This window comes from Neofelis nebulosa, chromosome 6 (assembly GCF_028018385.1).
Source record: "Neofelis nebulosa isolate mNeoNeb1 chromosome 6, mNeoNeb1.pri, whole genome shotgun sequence".
NCBI lineage: Eukaryota > Metazoa > Chordata > Mammalia > Carnivora > Felidae > Neofelis > Neofelis nebulosa.
The window spans coordinates 41,665,348-41,691,159 of record NC_080787.1 but is presented as its reverse complement, the minus strand read 5'-3'; the positions used below and the strand labels follow the sequence as shown (position 1 = coordinate 41,691,159).

Below are 25,812 nucleotides of genomic sequence, written 5' to 3'. Positions count from 1 at the left end.
CAAACTGATGACAGACCACGTCTAGAACCCCAACCCCAAATTCTCGGCACAGAACTCTCCTTTCCCACAAGAGAACAGCAGCAGACACACCCTGCTTTCGTTCTTGGTTTCCCATAAGTGCTTTCTCCTGAAGGCAGTATTGACAGAAACGACAACTACAAAAAATGTAATTAAAACAAAACAAAACCTCCAAAAACTCTTAGCTAAGATTCATTAGTGAAGATTTCCCTAAATATTGTGAGTTTTGCAAAGGCTCAGGCTAAACCACCTCTGTTTTTGGAAACAGAATACTCTACTAATACTCCAGAAACAAATTCACGACTTCTGGTCTTTGCCTCAGATTTTCCATCTGATGCCTGGAGAATACTTAGAAATGCTGTTTGAAAAAGAGAAGGTGCTTCCAACCATCAGTCAGAAAGGTTCTGATCTGCCAAGTAGAAGGTCTAAGAAACTGAGTGTGTGGACAAAATCACTATCTACCTGCCATCAGTAGGCTCTTTCCTGAGACCCAGTGAGAAAAATCAGCAGCAGTGGCAAAAACAAACAAACAAACAAACAAACAAACCTGCTGGTGTCCAGGGATTTGGGAATTTTAGGAGGATCGGGTGGTATTTCTGGATGTCCTCCTGGAAGGAAGAGCTATTGGTCATGTCAGCTCTACAACTTGAGGATTCTGTTGGAAATGCAAAAAGAGACGGAGAGATTTGAAACTCCCCCCAACCCCGCAAATGACATCTCTCCACTGAGATGCTCACCTTTGGAGGCACCTGCTTTTCCGACATGGTCCTAACTTGTCACAGAACGGGGCCTGTCTCTTGTAAGTTACGAAGCCATGACTTACAGAAGGCAGGGAGCCCAGAAACTCCCAAGGGCACAAGACGAAGGCTCTCAAAAGTCAAAAAACATGTGTACCAACTGTTGGTTATTTGGCTAAGTTATAACCAGATACCGAGGGCTGGCCCTACAACCACCTCCTCCCATCGCTGACCAGACACCTGGCCAGCAGGCAGAAGCTGGACAAAGACACATGTCTGATGGGGGAAGGAAACCAGGTGCCTTGAGCCAGGTCTGGTATACACCTCCAATATTCGCCAACACATTCGGGCCTTCGGGACACACATAAAATGTGAGCCCATTAGAAACCGGAGGTTCACAAAGAGAAATAACTTGCCCTGGACCATTCAGTGGCCGTAGAGCAAGACCAGGTCTCTCTCTCACTGCATTCTGCCCAAGACGGGCTGTGACTGCTGAATGTGGTGCTCGGCTGTGAGATGAAAGGGGTGCACAGACCCACCCCGGCTGCGGGGCACGCACACCTGTCAGAGAACGTGCCAGCTGGACACTCGGCACCAACGCTATGTGCACCCATGTTCCTGCAACTCCCAGAGGCCCAAGTCCAGCCCCACATGCCAAATGACACCCATGTCAGTGCTGGGTGTTGGTGTAGGTCCAGCATCTGCTGACGCCACACTCAGTGTGGACAGGGGAGAGGAAAGCTGGCTGCTTCTACAGCCCCCCTAAGGAACAACGCCCGTTTTAAATTCACACCGAGGCTCTGCGTGGGTAAGCAGCATCCCTGACCAGAACTTTCCCTTGGCAGGTCAGCCACCTGGGCTCCACCCGAAGCCATGCCCAGGCCCCCTCTCGCCACTGCCCCCTACCGGCCAGGCAGTGGAATAACCTGGTTCTGGAGAAAAAGACTGGCAAATCCCAGTTTCTAGTATCTTTCTCTCCTACTCTCGCCCAGCTGGCCTGCCTCCATAGTCCAACCGTTCAGAAAAAGCCCTGGTAGGAGAAATGTGCGTCTGGGCCCTGCCTGGAGCTGGCTCCCCATGACCCACCTTCCGTGGCACCTTCTCTTGCTGAGAAGGCCTCAGCGGGTCCTCTCTGGCTCACGCGTTCCTCTCTTCCAGCTCATCCTGCCTGCAGGAGCTGGGAGGCCTCTCCTGCGTGCGGACATGAACCCTCTGTCCTGAATCCGCAGAACCACCTCTGTCAGGGATTTGGGGCTTGTTTTCTTAATTAACTGAAAATGCTAACACGGGAGCCCGGGTGCTGGCAGGAGCCTGGCCTTCAGCGGCTGCTGGAGAAAATTCTTGCTTTGAAATCTGGATCCCTCACATCTCCCCTCATGCCCCGCACAGGATGTCAAAACAAACTGGGCCACCCGATCGTGGGGCACAGGGAACGAGCAGGATCGGATTTCAGGGCCAGTGACGGATTTAGCTACAGGCGGCTTCAGTGTCCAACTCATGAGGAGATCTTGATTTCCCAAAATGGCTCAGCTAAACCCCAAAAAAGCAACCTGCTGCGGCAGAGGCTCTCTGGGGGAAGAAAGGAGAGGTCACGCGGTTTACGCCAGTGCTGTGTCCTGAGTGCTTGCCGCCTGCCTGGCCGGCACGGAGCTGGGACTGGTGAAGATAGCCAAGTCCTACCGATTCCTGCCCTTGAAGAGATAAGCCAGGAACAAATTGCTAAAGTGTAGCACAGGGAGGGTCTATAGCAGGGCAAGTACAAAGTAACAGGGTCACAGAGGAGAAGGGCAACTCCCCATATTGCAGAGGGCTGGGGGTGGAAGGTCATGGCCGGACACAAGGAGAAGCACCTGATCCGCGCAAGGAGTCAAAGTCTAAGGATTACATAGGATGCATGAAGGGGGTAGGTAGAGGGAGGCGGAGGGGACCCAAGGGGAAAGGCTGGGAGGCATAAAGAGAGAGCATGTTGAGGAAGGGCAGGCAGGGCAGGATGGCTAGAGAATGGGGCTTCTGGGGGCACCAGAAGGACTCTGCAGAAGATGCCCCTGGAGATGAAGAACAGGGCAGGCCCATCATGTCAGGGGGAATATGGCAGGCCATGGGGAACCAGCAACTGTTTTTCTGTTTTTCCTGTTTTTCAGCAGGAACGAACTCCATCTGGGGCAGGGGTGGCCTAATCTAGCCCACTGCCAGTTTTTGTAACTGTGGTTTCTTTGGCACACCCACACATTTATATATTGTCCAAGGCTGCTTTGGTGCTTAGGTGATTGCAACAGAGACCGTGTGGCCCCCAAAGCCAAAATATTTGCTCTCAGCACCTTCACAGAAAATGTTTGACGACTCCTGATGCAGAAGAATGACAGGGCAGAGAGTTCCAGAGAAAGGAAGACGGATGGCCGCTCAGGGTCCAAGGGAGGGAAGATTCACAGTGGCGTCACTCATCCAAAGTAGGTGTGACCGCAGGCTGCCTCACGGCAAGACCCCAAACCTCAGCAGCAGCAGGAGGAAGAGGAAATGGAAGAAGAAGAGGTCTGGTCCCTGGGTCTCTTGTCCCCAGCTACCTGCACTGGTGGGACGTGTGATCCTCAGAGTGTGCTCGTCACCCAGCCCCGTCCAGGAGCCAAGGCACCAGGCCAGCAGCGTGTGCCTGTGGGCTGTCGGGGTAGCAAGCCCTGAGTCACAGGGACCCTGCTTCAGCTTTCTCACCTAACAGCTGGACCCTGGGAAAGGTCTGAAATTCTGGAAAGACCAGAGAATACCCCTCTGTGAGAGGAGATCACACGGTGGCCCCCAGGAGGTGCCACACTCACCCTTCTCAGCCTTGGCGCCTGTCCCATCTGCAGAGGCTGACAGAGGAGCATCCTTGAGCTTCGGGTCAGAGACACTGTGTTGGAAGTGGGGGTCCCAGCTCCTAATTCAGGGTCTTTCCTCTTTCCTGACTTGCACATCCTGAGTCTCTGCACTGGGGCCTCAATGATCCTGTACATCGGGGGGGGGGGCTGGAAGATCGGCACCCCTACTCTGCTCTGCCTGTGGCAGAGTCTGGCTCACTCTGCCCGGAAAAGAGGGGGATGGCTGAACCATCTCCTCCTGGGTCACCCTCCCTGCACCTCTTCCTTTTCACTCTAGATCAATGTAGCCTTTCTTCATCTTTGGTACTTTGGGCCTTCCAAGCTCACCATGCAGAGCCCAGCTTCAGAAACAAAGCATTAAAAGTTAAACACTATCATTTGAGGAAACCGCTTTGTGCCAACTTGCACAGAAACATAAACTCAGGACTAAACTCTCAGGCCAGTCGTAGGTTATGGGATAGCCATTCAGACAATTCAGAATGAATGCATTCAGCTTTCAGGTTATCATTCAAATGGAAACAAAAGGGAACCATTCTTAAGAACAAGAAGTTTCTCAAATAGTGTTCTCAACACTCTCCCGTCAAGGGTCTCTGGGCCCATCTGAAAGACTCTGCAGGGGCTGAGGACCCAGGCTGTGCAGTGATGTTGGCCGGCACCTTTCCCAGTCTTATGTCCCACCAGAAGAATTGGCAAATAGGAGGCAATTAGCTCAACTTGGTTGAGCAAAACACACGAATGAATGAATGAATGAATGAATGGAGTGAATGAATGAATTAAATCGAATCAAGACGTTCAAGTCCTGGTTCCACAGTTTACAGCCCTGTGTCCTCAGGCAAGGTCCTGCACCTCTCTGAGCCTCAGTTTCCTCATTTGTAAAAATCTCCCAAATTACAGGCATACCTCAGAGTATTGCAGGTTGGGTACCAGACCACTGCAGCAAAGCAAATACCACAATACAGCGAGTCAAATGAGTTTCTTGGTTTCCCAGTGCCTATGAAAGCTATGTTTACACTACACTGTAGTCCATTAAATGTACCATAGCATTATGTCTAAAAAAACAATGTACACACCTTAATTAAAAAATATTTTATTGCTAAAAACTGCCACCCATCATCTGAGCTTTCAGGGAATCATAATAACCGCCTGCAGATCACCATGACAAACATAATCATAAAAGTCTGAAGCATTGTTGACAATTAAATGTGTAATTTTTTCAAACGTGACACAGAGACACGAAGCGAACAAATGCTGCTGGGAAAATGGCACTGATAGATCTGCTCTGCGCAGGATGGCCATGAACCTTCCATTTGTTAAAAAAGAAAAATGCAATTATCTGCAAGGGGCAATAAAATGTGGTATGCCTATGTTCACGACTCAAAATATTACAGCAAGAACCACACAAGATGGTCCCCATAAAGCCCTTGGCACAGTGATTGGCACATTCAAGATACAGAATAAATGGCAACTGTTTTTGTTACTCTTCAAAAGCGGCTTTAATCCCATATTTAAAACATCTTTCCCGATCCTCACAGGCTCCCAATTCCGTCATTCCATTTTTGTATCAATAACCCCCCAGTTAGAGCCTGGCACAAGCCGAGGAGCAGGAAGGAGCCGTTGGAGCAGACTTCAGCAGAGAGCTTCTGGCATCCAGAACTCACTCATGGCCCCGGGGAAGTGTGGGGACTGAGGCTGCTACTATATCCTGCCTCTTCCCTGGGAGGCCACCCTTGGGCACAGACCCCAGTTTGCCAAACTGCACCTGATATTCAAGGCCAGGGAGCTCACCTGTGCCCATGCCGAGGCTGGGGCGTCATTTGCTCTGCAGAGGTGGGGTGCCAGTTCAGACCCATTCTGCCCACTGCACAGACCTCTCCTCACATTCCTTCTTGCACTAAGCCCGGGGCCGCGTGAGCCTCCCCCCAGGGTGGCGTTCCCAGGCTCCAGAACAACAGGCCTCCATTCTTCCCTGCCCTTGGCAGACCTGCCTCCTCCCACTACGGCACTGCCTGCTGCTGCTCACAACAGCTGCCCCAGTCCAAGGGGCCAACACAGACCTCTTTGGGGCCTGGAGAACAAGCCCAGGGCCTGGTGTGTCCCCTCAGCCCAGGAGGAAGAGGAATTGGCCTGAATCTCCTGCTGAGATAGAATCCCAGGGTCACTCACTCCATTCACCCTCAGGCTGCAAGTACCATTTGCCCTCAGGCATCTTTGCATACAGCCTTGGCTGGCCACGCTTTGTTTTCCCCAAATGAGAGAGAAGTCTGACATCAGCCCCTTCCTGATCTTCACTACCCCAACCCACCCCTCTCCGGACCAGGCTCCAGATACTTCTAGATGTCAACCCTCAGTTCCTCACCTCAAGGGTGGCAAACAGTGGGAGGAGAGGCTGGAGGCCATCCCCCATCCAAGACTCACTACCCACCGGGAATCCCAGCCCCACTTCTGCCTCCTCCTTCCCACATTTGCCCATCAGATTCCATCCGGCAACAATCACCAAATTCAACCCCAAATCAGCAGTCCGCAAAGACGAGGAGGATGAAACGTGGGTTTCTTTCACTTACCAAGTTTATCCAGCTATTTTTCCAACTTTCTTTTTAGGGATCCTGAGCTCAGTCCTTAAGAATGATTCTTGTATGTCCCAGAGCCAGGGCTGGGGGGTGGGAGGCAGGGGCCACAATGGGGGGCTGATGACAGAGAGTCCTTTCTCCGGCATGGATTCCTGGGGGATGTGCACTTGATTCAAAGCAGTCTCCCTCCTCCAGAGGGTCCAGCACTCAAATCCAACCCAGGAGGGTCCCAGCTGCAGCCCAGCAAGGCACCCAGCAGGGGAGGCAGGGCCCCACACTTTGTGGCTGCCTTTCTTAAAGGGACAGCCTGCCCCTGAGAGCCTGTAGGGAAAAGCTAGACAGGAAGGAGTGAGCAAGGACCAGCCAGCTTTCTCCAGGGAAAAGCTGTGAACAAGCACCAGGATCCTGGCTTGGTGCCTGCATAATCCTGACGACTTGACAGGTTTGTCCCCTCTCCTGATGTGTGGGACACCGAGGCAGAAAGACCCTTCTCCAGGGTAAGGCTTCCCCCAAAAAGGTCCTCCCTCAGGGCTGAACTCACCCACAGAACAGTGTAATAACCAATAACAAATAATAGTCACTATGTGCAAGGCATTTGCCTAAGTGCTTTGCCCAAAGGAACTCTGGTCCCCAAACTTTAGGATGTAGGTATTGTTATCGGTCCCATTTACATTTACATATCGTTCCCATTTACATTCCTCCCATTTCCCGGAGGAAACCGGGACCTAGAGAGACTAAGTCACTGAGGTCTCACAGGTAATGAATGGAAACATCAGGCTTTGAACTTAAGTGGTTCTACCAGCACTCAATCACCAAGCTTTCTCTAGAAGGAACTATGGGAGCACCACTACAACAATCAATTGCAGGTGGAGCACCTGCCAGAGTCAGGTTCATGCCACAGAAAAGGCATCATGAAAGACAAGGTGTCTGCCTTCTAAATGCTCCCTGGAAGGAATTACCCAAACAGTAACCTCAAATTTGTCTGGAGGGTGGTATCACTGTGCTTGTTCTTGCCTTTATGGGTTTCTTTATTTTCCACACTTTCTGCAATATTCCTTTTATAAACAGAAAACAAAGATTCCACCTCCTACCTCCTGCTCAAATATTTCAAATGACCAAGACTCTACAGAGCAGGATGACTTAAGTATTCTACATGGATTCTAGAAGAAGGGAGAACAGCAAAATTAACAGGATGGTGCAGCAATGCCGTGAGTAAATCGAAGTTCAGTTTTGCCCATTACAAATCTATAGGCTGGTTTTTGATATAAATAAAGCAATAGCTTTTTCTTTCAGCCAAAACTAAAAATAAAAAGTGGGTTTTTTTCTTCAAACCTGGTAATTTACAAAACTCAGTTAAGAACCAACACCTCACATGTTATTCCAGACCTTTCCTCATTTGATCACCACCCCCACCCCCACCCCTCTTCAGCTTTCCCTCACTTTGTCCCACCCACCCCACCCAGCAGCCAGGCCAGAATTCTAGGGCTTTCCTGAAGCCTATCCAGTACTCTGAGACTTGCTCATGCAATGCCTTCTGATTAGCACTTCCTTTTCATTTTCCAATAAAGTCTTTGACACCCTTCAAGACCCAGCTCACTTGTCACCGCTCCTATGGAGCCTTCCACCCCCACAAGCAGAACTGACTGCATCTTTCTCTGAGCTCTCACAAGCTTTGCTCCTGCGGAACATGCTATTAGAGCTGGCACCACGCTGTATTCAACTAAGTTAGTGTCTTTGTTCACTTTTCTTTCCCTAGAACCTAGCTCTAAAATATCTGTGGAATAAGGCAGTACCTGATAATAATAATTAGTTTGTTTGAAGGGCATGTACAGTTTCCCAGGTGCTTCCTCCAACATATTTCATTTGGCTTCAAAACAATTGGTTGGGATGGGTATTAGAAGTGTCAAATGTGGTCACTGAAGGAAGCGTGCAGTGCTTGAGGTCCTTGACACTCTGCCTTTTGGAGGTTAGGTTTGCCCGAATGGCCTTGAGGGGCTGGCCTGGCCCCTCAGCCTCACTTTCAGCTCAGCCAGACTGTATCCATCTCCCGGCCCTGCCCTCTGCAAGCTTACCAGTACTCCATCCCAACATCTCCTTGTCCTAGGCTCCCCCACCAGCCAGGCAGGGGGACACCAGAGGGCCATGGGCCTGGAGATGATGCTTCCCAGCTGGTGTGTAGCATGCATTCTCTCCAGGTAAGTGAATGCAGCATGGCCAGGGCACTAATGAGGCCATAGCTTCAAGTGAGAACCAAGAATGATCTTGACAGTTTTATGGAAGAAAACTCTGACATGCAGCCCTCCTGTACCCAGCCAGGTAGCCAGTCCACCAACTGGGATCCCTGGGAGAGGGTGTGCACAGAATGTTAAAGCCAGAAGGAAACTTAGAGATCCCCTTGCCCAACCCCCTTCCAGACAGCCAGGAAAATCGGGCACAGACTGGGGAGGGACTTGTCAGAGGCACAGAGAGAGATGGTGGCAAAGTGAGGGCTGACATCTGAGCCCTTTCTGATCCAACCAAGGAAAACACAACTTCATACTAAAAGGAAGCCACAGAGGCCAAATTATTTTGCAGGATGTTCTTCAAGCACACACCACACAAATGATTCTTGGATGCAACGGCACACACAGAAAACACTTAATAAAGGAAACACAGAGGAAAGTGTTCAGTAACCATCTTAAAATTTAGTACCTCTGGACACCTGGCCATGTCTTAACCCACCCATCTCCATAACCTCCCTTATGAGCAAAGGGGGCATGTGGGTCTAAGTCTAAAACTATGTCTGCATTGACTTAGCAGAATGCATTGAAGTAGGGATACCACGAATGATGCTTTATTTCATCTGCAGGTAACACTGTTTACAGTTGTGACAGCTATTGGTACTTAGTCAAATACCACTGGTCCCCACCCCTCACTCCAGGCACAAAACAGATTGTACTTCCTGGCCACTTGTACTTGAGTGGAGCCACAGGTCTAAGTCTGGCCCATGAGCTCCAAGTAGAAGCTGAGTGTTGTGATGGTTAATTTTATGTGTCAAGTTGGTTAGACCATGGTATCAGATATTTGGTCAAACTTGATTTCACTGTGAGGGTATTTTTTAGATGAGATAATCATTTAAATTAGTAGACTTGGGGTAAAGCAGATTACCCACCATCATGTGGGTGGGATGCATCTAATCATTTGAAAGCCTTAAAGAAAAGACTGGCATCCCCAAGGAAGAGGAAATTCTGCCTCCAGACAGACTTTGAACTTGAGCTGCAACATCTACTCTTCCCTGGGTCTCCAGCCTGCAGGGCTGCCCTGCAGATTTTGGACTTGCCAGTCCCACAACCAAATGAGCTAATTCCTTAAAACAAATCTAGATAGACAGACAGATAAAGTAGATAGAATAGATAGACAGGTAGATAGGTAAGTAGATAGAACAGATAAGTAGATAGATAAGTAGACAGATGGATAGACAGATGGTAAGTAGAAAGATAGATGATAAGTAGATAGGTGGATAGATAGGTAAATAGGTTAGATTGGATGGATGGATGGATGGATGGATAGATGGATGGATAGATCGATAGATAGATAGATAGACAAAGTAGATAGGTAAAGTAGATAGATGGATAGATACATAAATAAGTAGGTAGGTGAGTAGGTAGGTAGGTAGGTAGATAGATAAGAAGGTAGGTAGGTATACAGGCAGGCAGATAGATAAGTAGAAAGATAGAGGATGGATAAGTAGGTAGGTAGATAGATAACTAGACAGATGATAGATAGATCGATAATACATACATACATACATATATCCTGTTGGTTCTGTCTCGGGAGAACCCTAATAGAAGTGTAATTAGTGGTCTAGAACATTGAATTGTTCTAGACACAACCCCCTTTCTGGTCAGCACTGCGATCATCAACATTTAATGAGGTGCCTGTTCTGCCAGCCTGGGTTCCTGAGTGACTATAATGAGTAGAGGTCTGCATTAACCCACAACAAACAGTAGCATGAGTAAGAAATAAACCTCCCTTGTTTTAAGTCACTGAAACTTGGGAACTATGTGTTACCACAGCATAATTTAACTTATACTGACTGAAGCACTGGCTGTTTGTCTTAGATCTGAGGTTCTGGTGTGTGAGGAAAGAAATCTGAAAAAGTAATGGAACCATAAAAGGATTTTGATCCTGGCTGGCCACTGAGTCCCAGAACACATGGCTCCTCCCCTGCTTCCTTTAGTCTATCTTGGGATCCTGGGACGTCTTACCACACAATCCAAACACAGTTGTATAAACGCATCAAAGGTACAATCTCACTGGTGAAAGAAACTTCCCTAGAAAATGTTCAGAGTTCCGCTGAGGAATCTGACCCTGGGCCTGGAATGGGAAATTCTCCAAGGAACAAAAGTTTCCACTATGGCAACAAGAATGTTAAACACGATTTAAAAAAAAAAAAAAAAAAAATCTTTTCTCAGTAAGAAAAATGAGACCATGAGTATTTATAAGCCAAAACCCAAAGGCCATCCCCTGGTTCCTGTGAGGTTTCCTGCTGTACGGGGAGAGTCAAGTGCATTAGAGAAGGTATTAGAAGGGAGTGGGATGTCCTTGGCTCAATGCAGGTGGGTTAAGTGTGGAACCTTTGAGGAAATGCCATGACAGAGTGCTGGTGATTCTCCTTAGGAATCAAGGGTGACCTAGAGGCTCCTGGGATCCTGCATCTTTCTTCTCAATGAATAAACCCAGTTTCCTAACCTTAAATACACTACAGAGATAAATTCTAGGACACAATAAGATATAACAAACTTAAACTAGTATAGGAAGAATTTAACTTATTCCAGGGGCTCTCCACTGGGACAGTTTACAGGGACATTTGGCAACGTCCGGAGAGCTTTTTGGTTGTCAGGATCAGGCAATACTACTGGCATCAAATGGGTGGAGACCAGGTGTGCCGCTCAATATCCTATAACGCCCAGGACAGCCCCCCACCCCCAACAAAGAATGATTCAGGCTAATACGAAGGTTAACAAACCCTGACCCAGACCAAGTCCCTAGTTATTAGGGTGTGAAGGTTTAGAACAAAGAGAGAAAGAAATGCTCCAGAGTGAAATACTCCAATGTGGGGAAAAGACAATATACATATACATATTCATATCCATATCTACATTCATATACATATATAAACCAAAATTGACTGTACCACAGAAGCAATCTGGAAGGTAGCACAGTGCACACTGGTAGGGAAGTAACTTCCACGCTATCTCTCCCCTCCTCTGCTACTCTCCTGGAGTAGCAGCTCCATTATTTAGAAGTTGTCCTGAGATCTGCAAAGTGAGATAAGGAGCAAAGATTAGGGGTGAGGCTGGAGAATAAAGACAGCTGAACTAGTCAGCATCACAGACAGGGTGAGTTGCTGTGAGCACCAAGAGGGAAGAGAGAAGGAAGGTCAAACAGCAGGACTTCTGGCCAAGCAATCAACCTCTTTCAGAACAAGGGCTGTCTAATCTTCAATTTCAGATTGTTTGTGTTGTGATGTGAATGCCGTTGGTCTAGTTAACATCTGCTTCAGGTCTACTATGTACCAGGCAGTGTTGGGAGTACATGACATGCAGTCTCACCAGATGCCACAGCTGCCCAATGGGGGACACTGCTGTTACCCCACATTAGGGGTAAGAAGTCTGAGGCACAGGGAATTTAAGCCACTCACTCAGAGATGCACGATGACAGCAGTAGAGACGGAACTCAGAAGCAAGTGGTCTGGCTCCAGACTCCGTGTTCTTCACTTCTGGGGTGCTCTGCTTGTGACCCGCAGTAGCTAATAATCGGAACTAATTAGATGGGAATAGGGACTCAGAACTAGAGGTGACAGGAAATGTATGAGCCACGACCTCTCACTTTGGAATCTCTAGACCAGCAGTTCTCAGACTTGAGTGTGGCCAGGATCATCTGGCAATCTTGATAAAACACCAACAGCTGTGCTACACCTCCCAGAGTTTGATTTAGCGGGTCTGGGGCCGGGCCCAAGGATTTGCATTCCTAACAAGTTCCAGGTGATGCTGATTCTGCTGGCCCAAGGACCCCTCCTTGAGAACCTCTGTTCCCTTGGAAGGATATGGGGCTTCCTCCACTTGCGGAGGCTGGATTTGGCTAATTGAGGCTGCATCTCAAAGACAAAGCGGCGCCTGGTCACAATGTAGCTGTGAATTGGAGAAGGCTAATACTGAAGAGAATGGCGGGAAGGGAAGAGTGAGTGTCAACTAGATTTCAACCTGTAAGACTTCCTGGAGGAAGAGCCAAGAAGACAGAAGAAGGAACAGTAGGATTATTGATTTGATAAGCACTCCAGATAGCAGGGCTCAAGCATTTGAAGTCCCTCCCTAGGGCAAACTCGATCAATTTCAATTACCTGTGTTCCCCATAACTGCTGGGAGGGTGCCCCCTTTGTTGTTTGGTGAGTCCATCCATTAAGTCTGAGCAGCAAATTGTAACCAGCAGACACCCTCTTTCATGGAATGGGAAGCCGTGCAGAACAGGGGTTAGAAGAAAGATGAATAAGTTCAAATTCTAGCTGTAAGGCTGTGTGGTATGGACACTCCTTAAGGTTCTTAACCATTCTAAGCCTTAGTTTCCAAATCTGTAAAACAGAGCAACTAATCACCTAAAATTCAGAGTCGCAAACACCGATTGTACATAACATGCTTGTTACAGTGTTTGCTCTACACCAAACCTCAATTAGAGCTCTATCAGTGGCCAGGGAATCCAGCCACAGTCAAAGGTAGACGTGCTCTGGGCTGCTCATTGCTCCTGCAGGAGCTGGGAGGTTGAACTTCGGAGCCCCCTCACCGTCCATTGTTTAAAAGATCTCCCATCCCAGTGAGCACCATCTGGTGTTTCAGGGCCCTTCCCCATCTTCTGAGCTTGCTATCAAACTGTGTCTAACGCCTCGCTCAACACTTCTTTCATTTACAAAGTTGGTAACACTAAGGAAAGGGGACGAAATAAAAATACCAAACTGCCTAACGTCCGCACACACAATATGGACACAACTTTGCCTTGAAGCTGTACGCAGAGAGGAAAGACTGACATGTGAATTACCAAAATGCTAACTCAACTAGAAGGCAAGTTCCCCAAGTGTGGTTTGTGACAAGGTGGGAAACTGGGGGACAAGGGTGGAGGGGCAGACATTTCCAGGAGGTTTTCAGCCTTCTAGTGATGGATTTAGAGGCTAATTTTATTTTTGTTTTCCTGCTTTACGTATTTTCTACATTTTCTGTAATGAACCTGCATGCTTTTATAATCAAGGAGGGAAAGGTGCTTTGTTTTTTACCTTCATATCCTTCCAAAATTTTTCTTAATTATAACTCACTCCACTGCTATTCTGTCCCTTCTGCTCACATGCTGCCTCTTGGCTCTCATCTTCTATTTCTACCTGTCAATTTGCACTTGAGAGGGTTCTTGCTCAATATTCTTGAGCAGATTTCCTACGCAGTGGCCCAAGAACCTCTGGTCAATGGAGCTTTCCCAAAGTGGAAGGAGATGTTTCCTCCCATGGAAGAGTAGTGGACTTACTGCCTGCCATTCCCTGTCCTGGGATCCACTCCCAGCCCCAACAAGCTCACTAGAAGGTTCTTCATGAAGCAAGTGGTTTATCCCGTGAGGAACAACACAGGAAGAAACCTGCAGGTGAGGAGAACTGGATATACACGTGCACGCACACATACTTGTGTGCACACACACATTCACATACTCACACACCCCCATCTGCCTCTGCGTTCCTTCTGTATCTGGAGGAAAATGTCATCCGGTTAGTGCCCTCAGATGAACCACGAAGGCAAGTCCCTCAGTTGTGGCTTGTGGGGGGCGGAGGTAGGGAGCTGGGAGGGGGGTGTCACAGCCAACCAGCTTCCATCTGGCTCTGAAACCCAAACTTACTTCCCCGGACTGGACTAGGATCCCATTTCTCAATGTGAGGAGTCTTGCTCTCTCTTGGTGACACACACTTTCCCCAAGAATGCTGGACTTCTCAATGAGGAATTCTTGTATATTTGGGATTCTTGGAATCCGGACAAAGACTAATGAATTGCTGGCTCTACCCTAGGTTTGGAAACCCTCTAGAACTCACAGGCATGGGGGGAAGCAGTGAGGCAGGGAAAGAGGGTGTGGGTGTGTTCGCAGCTGAGAGGAGGACACGGGACTAAGATATAGGACCACAGTATCCACGCTGCAGCCACTCCCGAAGCTACCCACTGACACCCAAATCAGAAGTCACCTTCTATTCTGTGACTAGAAGGCTGACACAGACAAGCTGGCCGTGTGGGACACAGAACAGTATTTCTATAACACAATGAGCTATACCACAATGGAAGTCAGGTAGTTGGTTGTTCAGTTCATCACAGAGCGGGGGTGGTTGCAATCTATCGGGACGCAGTACAGACAGCCTGGGTCTTACGTTCAGGCACACCTTATCTGGAATACCCTCTGTGCTTTTGACTAGCTATGTGACTTCAGGCAAGGCGCCTAAACTCTCAGAACCTTGGTTTTTCTCTTCCGTAAAATGTGGTAACAGCCACTTTGCAGGTCTACCGTGAGACAGGGTTGTGCTGAAGTGTGCGAGTGCTGAGCCCAGTGCCTGGCCCATACAGTGGGCCTTCAGTAAATGGTAGGTATCATTTTATGAGTTTAAAGAGTAGACGTTCATAAAGCTCTTTGTGTAGTGGGCTGGCTTCCCTGGGGATGGCCAGGCAGTGAGAAGGCACAGCTCCCTGGAATAATGGCAGCTAAACTTAAGTTCCTTCCTTCACACGCCCCTCAGGAGTCTTCATGTGTTGTGGCAGGTTTGGGCCATGCCACCCTACTCCACACCCTAGCTGTGTGAATGTGTGTGTTCTAGATCACCAGAATGAAATGGTAGAGGGTCCACAGGAGGCCTGGGACCCTTGTCTCCTCAACTTGAAGTGGTCAGGAAGCACGCTGGCCCCTCAGTAAAGACTGGGCAAACCACCCCAACCTTGCTGTCTAGAGAACTCCATGAATTCTTAAGGCGTCCTGAAGAACACATTGGCCCAGGTTCCTGCCCCCCTACCCTCACCTCCCCACACACCCCCTGCCAAGAGCTCCAGTAACCTGGGCAAACAGACCAGGCCCCCAGGGTGTTCTCGGTCTAACTGAGAAGGCAAAACACAGACATAAAAGACTTAAGAATACAGAAAAACAAGGGGGAAAGAAAATAATTTTCTTTCAAAGGAACTCATATATGCAGAGGGATCATGAGGTGATCTAAGGAATCCACATTCCACAGGGTTAATCTGGGGAGACTTTCTAGAGAGAGCGGTGATGGGTAGGGCTGCCATTTAGTGTCCCCACGAGTTCTCCCCAAAAGAACCCCCCTCGGACCCTGTGGCCTGACTGACTGGAGAACAGGCATTTTTGCCTGAAATAGTAAATTTACATAACCTCACCATCAGAGCGATGCTCAGTGCGGCTCTAGTTACAACAACAAGGGTTTAAGAACTGGAGAGTCTGCAATGGCAAAGGCAGAGGGGGAAAACAAAACAAAATCCACATGAGGTTTTAATTTTCTTTAGCCACGTGAGAATGGCCCGTAGATCCAGCTATAAATACCCGGCTGCCATTGCCACAAGATGGAAAATCACACACACACACACACACACACACACACACACACACACAAGTCCCTTCCAACAGTTCATGGGCTCAAGAACACAAATCAATGTTTCTAAGACGATCTGTCTTGGGAAGATGTAGTATTAGACTCCCCCTTGCTAAGTGTCTTGCACTGAGGCCTCCCCAAATATATCCGACAGGGCTTGGAAGAAAGTTATCCAACAGCCAACACCAGAGTAGAACACGGAGCTGTCCCCACAACCCCAAGACCAAGTCAAAGCCACAAACAGGACTGAGGGAAAGGGTGTTAGGTGGAATTGCTTAGAAGGAAGTAAAGAGCACCCTGCTTGACCCAGGACACCTTGCGTAGGGTTTCCTAAAAGCAGGGCCTGAGACAGACTTGTAATGTATGTCATATATTGAAGCTGTGGTCTTAGGAGAAACCAGGAATGGAAGGAGGAAAAGAGAAGAGGGCAGAGGAATGACCTGGCACGAATGTGGTTTTTGGAGAGATCTAGCTTCATCTCTGTCCTATGGGGAGCTCTGCAGGGGAACCCCACTGCCACATTGCCCCCCACCTGGGGGCAAGGGCATGGGGCTTTTGTACCTTTCTCCCTGGTAGTCACTGGCCACAGAATTCGGGGGAAGGGCAGGGCAAGCAGGGTGTAATTCCTTGTGTAGGAACCACTGCACAAAGGGGTTCAGTAAGTCAAGGGCAACCCACATAGGTGCAAGCCATTAGCTGAGCTCCCACAGCAGCTGGGAGACCTGTGAAGGACATCAACAGCATCTTCTATATAGGGTCTGTGAGCCCAAGGGCCTTGCTGCTTAGAAGTCATATTTTCTATTGATTGCAAAGGTTGATTTGGTTGGCTGGTTTTATTTTCTTTTGCTTGGGATGCTTTTAAGAATCATCCTGCGGAAGAGAGAGCAAAGGTGTGACCAATGCAGCACACAATGTGAACTTCCCACCTAATACCTCTTCTCGCCTTCTCCCATACTAGTAGGCCCCTGCTTTTTTTTTAGGCAGCAGCATTCCCAATTAAAAATTGTTCAGCTCCCCCCAGACTCCACTGCAGCTTGAGGTCACTACTTCACAGAGTTTTGGCCAGTTTCTGGAGGGAGCTTTCAGAAAAGCTTGTTAAAGAGAGCTTGGCATTCGCTCGCATGCACTTTTTGTACCTTGTCTTTCTCTTTCTTCCTGCCTGGAATGCAGATGTGAAGCTAGAAGCAAGGCAGCCATCTCGTAACCATGAGGCAACGAGCACAAAGACAAAAGTCTCATTCGAAAGAAGGCTGATGTAGAGACACAGAGGGAGCCTGGGTCTGTGATGACACTGTGGTGTCACTCTGCCAACTCTGGACTATGCTGGACTCGTATAAGAAAAATAAGAACCCTACTTGATGGAGCCACTTAAGTCAGCTTTCCATCCCATGTAGTCGAACACAAATTCTAACTGATACACGCTTCAAAACACCGGTTCTATGGGGTATCCCAGGGAAAAAGCCTTCTCCAGATAAATAAATTGAGAGACTACTAGTTTAAACAATGGGAAACCTGTCTTCTGGCTGCACTGCTTCTCTGAATGCATGGCCCTGTGTGGGCGAGGGCAGGGACAACGCAGGAACACTGCTTGCATTTCTTGAATCACAGAACTTCTCTCCCTAGGGCCACTGTGTGAGAATCTGGTGTTTTGTCAAATGCAGTTTGGGAAATGCTAGACTACCTGACTTCTTCTGATTTCCTTCCTTCTGAACATTTCATGATTCCCCACCTGGAGGGGACCAAGTAGATGGTCAGCCCCACAGTGGCCTTGGCGTTCACCCTCCCTGGGACATAAGTGCTCATCAAAGAATTGAGGCCTGTGGAGTTGGTTGGAAAAGGGCAATGAAATAGATAAACTAAAAGACTCAAGGAGAGGACAAGTCTTTTAGAATTTTGAGTACTCATTCCTCTTTCCAAGCAGGGATTAGCACTTGCCTCCAGGAATAATAATAATAATAATAATAATAATAATAATAATAAATGATGTTGAGACAGCCAGCATTTATTGAGCATTTATTACACACCAGGCACCGTATTTCACATGGATGCTCCCATGCAACTGTCACAATTGCCTAGTGAGAAAAACACCTTTAGTTTGCCTACTTTGCAGATGAAAAACCTAAAGCCTCTCAAGAGATATCAAATGTTTATCTGGAGTCACTCAGCTACTACCTGACAGAACAGAGACTCTCGACCCCCAAAGCCCACCAACTTCAGTGACTCCAGTTCCTCCACCTTCCTTTGCCAAGTACACATTTTGTTTATATACTGCGAACTTCTGCATGATACTTCTGCAGGTGTCCCTGTGAATTGGGTGCATACATCCTGATTGACAGACCGGACTGGGAATTCTCAAGGGCAGGCCCTGTACCCCCATGGGCTCGGATATGTTCTTTTCTCCTTTCTCTGTACTTTGCCACAGAATTTTGAGACCATGTCTCCACCATGCTGGGCCACCCAGTCAAAGCTGCCTCTCTGACATTTATCATGGACTTCATGGGAGGTAAGATGTACTCAAGTGAGTCTGAGGGTGAGGGTAATGAATGGCGCAGGTAGAGGTGGAACCAAGAGGCAAACTCTGGGATGGTTAGCTCCAGCTAAGTGCATCCTCAGTTCCACATGCACATCCGTCAGGGTGCTTAAGACCAGTATCGTGTGTCGTATGGATTGGGTCCACACCAGGTCTCAAGTCCCCAGCCTGCCACCTGAGACCACCAAGCTCAATCACATCTTCCATTCTCTGGACTGGAAAGTATTCAGAACATGATAAATAGCCAATCCTCAAGCCTCATTCAAAACATCATCCTTTTTACAGCACAGAATAAAGTACCTGATCCATAACCACAAATATCAGTTCCTTTCCTTCCAGACCCCTTTCCTGGCTTACCCACATAAGCCTCCTGGAGTCGACCAGTCCAAAAACAGCCCAAACTGCCCCAAAGCTTGGATCACAGGGGACTCCCCATCATTCCTGGTCTGTCTAGTTACACAAGAATGCCCACGACACATCCAAGGCTCTGTCTCTTCTCGGTTTTCCCCTTGACCTCCACTCCCTGTCCTTCTCTGCCATCCTCCTGCCCAGGGGGCCCACCTCTCCAGAATGCATCACCCAGATTCCTGGGCTTCAGTGCTCAGTGGGATTTGACCCACGGACAGCAACTGCAGGGGACTGGAGGGTGGAAGGAGAGAGACCTTGGGTGCTTATTCCAGTATTCCCTTTCTGCTGTCAGTGGTGGTGCTCCTCTAGGGCCACAACTGTCAAGGGGCCCTAACCCTTGAGCTTCAGCTGGCACAGGGCTCTGATAACACATTTCTCCCCCTGGCCCCATCAGGCATAGGACTGTTAACATCTTCCTGCTGTTGCTCATCCCTGGGTGTCTCATCATCTCCTCTAGGACCTTCTCTCTCTGAAGATAGTCCTCTCATTACATTCATATCAATTAAACCAATTTGGGAGTGCCAACTGTTTCCTGCCCAGAGCCCGACTGATACAGACTCCCATGTACATTCTCAGAGCCACCATCTACCCAGGACTTGCTCCCAAGAGTCCCAATTTTGTGTGATTTTCTTCCTTTTAATTAAGGTGAATTATACGATGTATAAATAAACAAGAGGCAGGGAAGAAAGCCATCCCCAGCCTTAGGTCCATAGTAAGCACCATAGCAGCCAGATGAGGGGCTCACTGTTGCAGAACTGAGCACCGAGGTTCATGAACCTGGTCAAGGACAGAGGGCTGCACAATACAGGACAGGGCGCTCAAGGCCAACACAGTCTGTGTCACTTGGATTGGGCTCGGACCAGATTCCAAGGGAGAGGGGGCTGGAACAAAGAGCAAGGCACATAAAAGAGCTGAATCAACTGGGTTTCAAAAAGCACCCAGAGAAGAGGCCAGTGTGGCTTCATTGTCCAGTAAAAGAAAGGGAAGCAATTCCTGGCGGTGGGCACTTTCCCACTTTGGGGAAGGATGTTTGCAAGAGGAACAGAGCAGTGGCTGTATTTAACCAAAATCAGAGGGATGGCAAATTTCACCGAAACCAGGCAGCTATGATGAGAGAGACAGATCCTTTCACCCTGGGGCAATGAGAAATACTAGAGACTGTTGGTCCCATGTCCTTATCACAAGGATGTCAGGATGACAGTTGTGGCCACTTGCCAGCACATGTAAGAAATCCCAGGAACTCTCGAGGAAGGGGTGGGATGAGAGAAGGCTCTAGCGATTTTCTATATGGAAAATCAGCCAGAGAGTTGATGTTTGGTTTCTATTAGCATGACCCCATTTTGCATTTTACTAATATATCAAAATATGATCCCAACAAAGCCACACATCAGAAAAAAAAAAAAAATAGGTCATGATCTGTAACTCAAAACCAGGGATTACCACAGGGCCCAGGGTAGATGTCCGGAGAACAGCCCCTTTGAAGATGATCACATCTACGTAAAATTTCCCAGAAGAACCTGGAGCAAACAGGAAGCACCCTCCTATTCTCTCTTCAGCGTGTCTATTTGCCATCAGGCAGAGGAGACAGGGTGGGAGTCTGTGCCCATTTTAAAAAATTAACCCTTTTAATTAAAAAATATTTTAGCTATCTAAAGATATAGATAGTAATAAACATTCGTGTAGCCATTACTCAGTGTAAGAGAGAAAATATTCCACATATAAATGGAGCCCCTTCTTACCCCTCCCTGGTCTTCCTGTCTGACTTCCCTGGAGGGAGCCACTTTTCTGAATTTACTGGTTATTCCAAACATGTGGGTTTTTTTTTAATGTTTATTTATTTATTTTGAGAGTAAGAGAGAGCATGAGTGGGGCAGGGACAGAGAGAGAGAGAGAGAGAGAGAATGAGAATATCCCAAGCAGGCTCTACGCTGTCAGCACAGAGCCCAACACGGGTCTCAATCCCAGAAACCATGAGATCATGATCAAAGTGGAAATCAAGAGTGGGACACTTAACCTACTGAGCCACCCAGGCACCCCACCAAACATGTTTTTATACTTAGTTATACATGTAAATATTTGTAAGTAAAAGATTATTTTGTATGATATTAAATTCAATATGAATGACATCCTTCCGTAATTTGCTTTTGCATTCAACATTACTTCCACTTAATATTATATCTCACTAGCACATCCGTTCATCTTCTCACTGTAATGCATAGTATTCCATTATATGTACATATCAAACTCTTTAACTGGTCTTCTGGTTGACAGAAGTTTGGGTTGCTTTCTAACTCTTAAAAACCATGCTGTGCTCTTTTCCTCCCTGGCTGCCTAAAGCTCGACCGCCATCATGAATGACACAGTAACTACCCAGACCAGGAAGTTCATGACCAACCGACTACTTCAGCGGAAACAGATGGTCATCGATGTTCTTCACCCTGGAAAGGCAACAGTACCTAAGACAGAAATTCGGGAAAAACTAGCCAAAATGTACAAGACCACACCAGATGTCATCTTTGTATTTGGATTCAGAACCCATTTTGGAGGTGGCAAGACAACTGGCTTTGGCATGATTTATGATTCCTTGGATTATGCAAAGAAAAATGAACCCAAACATAGACTTGCAAGACATGGCCTGTATGAGAAGAAAAAGACATCAAGAAAACAGTGAAAGGAATGCAAGAACCGAATGAAGAAAGTCAGGGGAACTGCGAAAGCTAATGTTGGTGCTGGCAAAAAGAAGTGAGCTGGAGATTGGACAACAGAAGGAGTAAAGATGCTGCAGGAACTATCTGGTGATTGTGCAGATTTTTCATGAGAGGATTAATAAACTAAGAACTTAAAAAAAAAAAAAACATGCTGTAGAGAATATTCCCGAACACAGCTCCTTTTCATAGGTATTAGACTTCCTCTAGATTTACCTGAGAATGAAACTTCTGGGTCATAGGGCAAGTGCATCTTTAATTTTACTAGATAGTACCTACTTGCTCTTCAAAGTATACACAACAACGCAACCCCCACCATTAGTGAATGGGTGTTATCTCTGGTTCTAGATCCAACACGAAGAGTATAATTCGGAGGAGGGGGGGATCTGGTAAGTGTGAAATGATGTCTCCCTGTGATTTCAATATATGGTAGGCCTTTGATTCCTAGCAAGGTTGAACATCTTTTCCTATGCTCATTATTCTATAGCATCACTGTACTGTTAGAATTACACTTGCATGCTTTGAAACACCAAAGAAAATTTTCTTTTAATTTATAAAAGTTTGAACAAGTTGAAGTTCATCACTTCCTCACTGGAAATCTCGGGAGCGGCAGGAGGAGCTGTGGATGTAGGCAGAGGGAAGACTGCCTTTTGCATACTGGCTTTGAGGCCGGGATTTTTCAAATGAGCCCTAACTTCAGAGATAAAGCACATGAAGCAGAACTCCAGTAATCCCTGGGCAAGTTGGAGAATACATCTTTTTCGACCTTGTCAACGTTGTCCAGGAAAAGTTTAGCATGCTTTCACAGTGCCCTTCGCCCGTAAGAGGCACACTAGGTGGACACCACAAATGAACTGAAGGAACCAGAGGAACCATCAGTCCCTCTTTCTGCTGCAGGAAGTACCACATACTTACCATCTCAACAGATCAAATCACTCCTCTAATAACAGAGGCCTGGAAGGAGATTTCACAACTTCCTGACATTCCCAAACACTCTTAAATGGAATCTGAGTTAATCCACTTTGAACACCTCCCTCTCATAGCATTGATGTCATGGAATAGTACTCTTCGCTTCTGGATCTTTCCTTGACAACACTGTTAGTACTTTGAGGACTCCTCTTAATACCTCCTGTCCCTGGCACAAGGACGGATGAAGTAGTTTGGAAATGCAGGAGGGCAGGGACTGTATCTTATTCAACTTCAAAGTTTCAGAAGGCATTTGATCATGTTTCTTAAGGGAAAGCGTTTCTTCCACACTAAATCTTTTCCAAGCCCGAAGACCAGAGTAAACATGGAAATAAGCCCTCTTGCTCAGAGCACAGAACTCTAGAAAATACCTTGGGATGCTTCTTCTCCATGAAGCCTTCCCTGACGTCCCCCACCTCAAAACAATCCCGCGTCCTCTGTGACTGCATTGGTACCACACTGTGCCTAGTATTCCCATGGAAAGCAAATTATCTGGCAAACAGCAATAATAAAGAGGGACAGAGTACACACCGTGTTCCAGGAACTATTCTAAGTACCTTACGAGTATTAATTTTGTCCTTCTTTGGGGTAAATACTATGACTGTCCCCGTTTTACTCAGTTTTGAGGAAGCTGAGTCTCAGGGAGGATATAGTTCTGGAAGTGGTGGAATTTAAATTTGGACGCTAGCAATTTGACCCCAGAATCTACACTAGGAGCCACTAGGCTACATCAAAGCCACTCCTGGCTAGACATACCTAAGCGCGTCAGTGCTTCTCGCTGTTGTTCTTGGTGAAAATGCAGCTGTGCACTTCATGAGAAATTAATTACCCTTTGCGTCCTTATCTCTGACACCCACATCAAATCCCCAAGGCCTTGAAGAATTTGCTGATCCCATCCTTGTTTATTAACGAAAGCTCCAGGTCACATGGGCTTGCTGTACACACACCGTCTGCCTCACTTGAAAAGACGGAGGACCCGGCGGCGGCGGCGGGGGGGGGGGGGGGGAGCAAACCTTGCTCACAGCACCCCCTCAGCACGCGGTGACTTACACCAGCGCTTCTCAGATGATTGTTGAGCCACCGCCACCACTGATAACTATGAGTCACCAGGCGCTTTGTACTTGTCGTATCCCCTATGCCACAGACCCCCTTCACTCCTATGCCACAGGTATTACTGGCATTTTCATTTCACACATGATGAAAACCCCAGGCTCAGAAAGGCCAAATTGCTAAATCCCTTCTCTAAGGAAGTTCTGCTAACTAGTGGATGCTATCAGAATAGATTAGACATTCAAACCTAGACTCCCCACAACGCAACATCTTTTGTTACTGATTAAGTTGGTATCTTTTATTTTTCTTCTTTGCCTGTATGCACATCCGTACACACAACTAACTTCTCTTCCTGGACTAGTGGACTAGGGGGTCAGATCAAAAAAAAAGAGGGAAGAGGGCACCTGGATGGCTCCGTCGGTTAAGCATCAGACTCTGGATTTCGGCTCAGGTCATGATCTCACAGTCGTGAGATCCCGCCCCATGTCAGGCTCCATGCTGAGCCTTGGGATTCTCTCTCTCTCTCTCTCTCTCTCTCTCTCTCTCTCTCTGCCCCTCCCCACTCTCAAAATAAACAAAGATTTTTTTAAAAGATGTTCCATGAACTGTGAATGAATGAAAGAATGAATGAGCACATGGAGTAATGATATATACCCTCAACAAGTATTCCCTGGGTGCTAACTCTGTGCCCGTCACCCAGCTAGGTGCCACAAATACCACAGTGACTAAAGCACAGCCTTAGCCTTCTGGGAGCTTCTAGTCTGTTAGCACAGGCATCTCAGCGGTAACTAGATCTGTCAAAAAATTCACCTTGTCAGAGCCTAGTCTGAGCAAGGAATGGTATGCAGAAGAGAAGAAAGCCAGGTGCTGTTTTAGCATCAACAGAGGAGACTAGAAGCACATCGCATGGGGGCAATCTCCAGACACACAATGTTCTGAAAGAGTTAAAGAGAACCTGTAGGTCCCACTGATCAGGAGAGCAATGCCCACTCAGGTTCCCAGAGGGTGAACCTATGTCCCAGTTGACCCAGGACATTTACCCAGACAGCGCCAATGGATGCCTGCTTCCCCAGCATCCCCTCCAGTGACCCTTTCACTCTTGAACAGGCCCTGGTTTAGACAGTAAATTACATGGTCGTCCTTGCCTTCCAGGAAATTTATGACCTTTTCCAACAGCCCCTGGGCAGGAAAACAATTTGGCTTCTCAAGGTCATTGAGTTGGCTTCTTTCTGCTCCTTTTTTACAGAGTGTCTCCTCACAGCCACCACCCTGCAACTGGCGCAGGCTCAAGGGTGACAGGCCCCGCATCGGTGCCCATGTCTCTGTCCAGTGTTCGCACTGAAGCCCAAACTATTCACCGTCAGATCCCAAAACGTAGGAACCTTAGGTCCAAGGACATGTGTCTTATATCCTGGCTCTGAAAATTTCTTCCTGTGTGATCTTAGACAAGCCACTCCACCCCTCCGAGCCTCAGTTTCCTCATCTATAAGAGAGGATAACAGCACTCATCTCAATTAATGGGACTATTGCAGGAAGTAGAATGAGTGAAAAAACCCAGCACAGTGCCTCGTATACAGGACGCACCTACCTGCAGCAGGCTTTCTGGAACACGTGAGCTCTCGGACATAAAGGGCGCGGATAAAATGAACACCTCAGGAACCCCAGTAAATGACTGGGCCTCAAGCCCCGGCCTTACCAAGTTGGAACTGCTTCTTCCTCTTTACAGAACATGGAAAACATGGCACAACCACTTCGTAAAACTGACGGTACCTCCTGAAGCTGAGCACACGCATTCCCTGGGATCCAGCATCTCCACTCCCCGGACGTACCAACAGGAATGCACCCATGGGTTGACCCAAGGACAAGTGCACAAATGCTCACAGTGACACTGTCCGTTAACCGCCTCAAACTTGGCAACCAGCCATATGCCCATCAACAGAAGGGTGGATGCATCAAGTGTGTGACGGTCACATAACGGAATGCTACACGACAGTGACAATGAGTGGTCTACACAACAACACTGCGCTGAGCAAAAAGAGCCAGACCCCAATGAGTACACACCGTATGATTGCATTTATAGGATGTTCAAGAACAGGCAAAACAAGGGGCGCCTGGGAGGCTCAGTCGGTTGGTTGAGCGTCTGACTTCAGCTCAGGTCATGATCTCACGGTTTGTGGGTTCGAGCCCCGCGTCGGGCTCTGTGCTGACAGCTCAGAGACTGCAGCCTGCTTCGGATTCTGTGTCTCCCTCTCTCTCTGCCCCTCCCCTGCTCAAACTCTCTGTCTTTCTCAAAAATAAACATTAAAAAAAGGAAGAACAGGCAAAACTAATCA

General features: G+C 47.7%; 2 protein-coding genes across 6 annotated transcripts in view; one reads left to right on the top strand and one right to left on the bottom strand.

The window, feature by feature from the left end:
* DAAM2 (dishevelled associated activator of morphogenesis 2) overlaps positions 1 to 25,812 on the bottom strand; it is a 119,019-nt gene that overhangs the window by 82,491 nt on the left and 10,716 nt on the right. For 2 of the 5 annotated variants that reach the window (XM_058733818.1, XM_058733819.1), the window contains exon 2: positions 566 to 673. The exons of the other annotated variants lie outside the window; for them this stretch is intronic. The gene's annotated coding sequence lies outside the window, so the exon portion shown is untranslated. The remainder of the gene's footprint in view (positions 1 to 565; positions 674 to 25,812) is intronic. 5 annotated transcript variants of the gene reach the window in all.
* LOC131514163 (small ribosomal subunit protein eS24-like) lies at positions 21,062 to 21,607 on the top strand. Its single transcript, XM_058733828.1, has one exon. It carries the CDS (start codon positions 21,109 to 21,111, stop codon positions 21,427 to 21,429), a length of 321 nt encoding a protein of 106 aa, XP_058589811.1. The 5' UTR covers positions 21,062 to 21,108; the 3' UTR covers positions 21,430 to 21,607.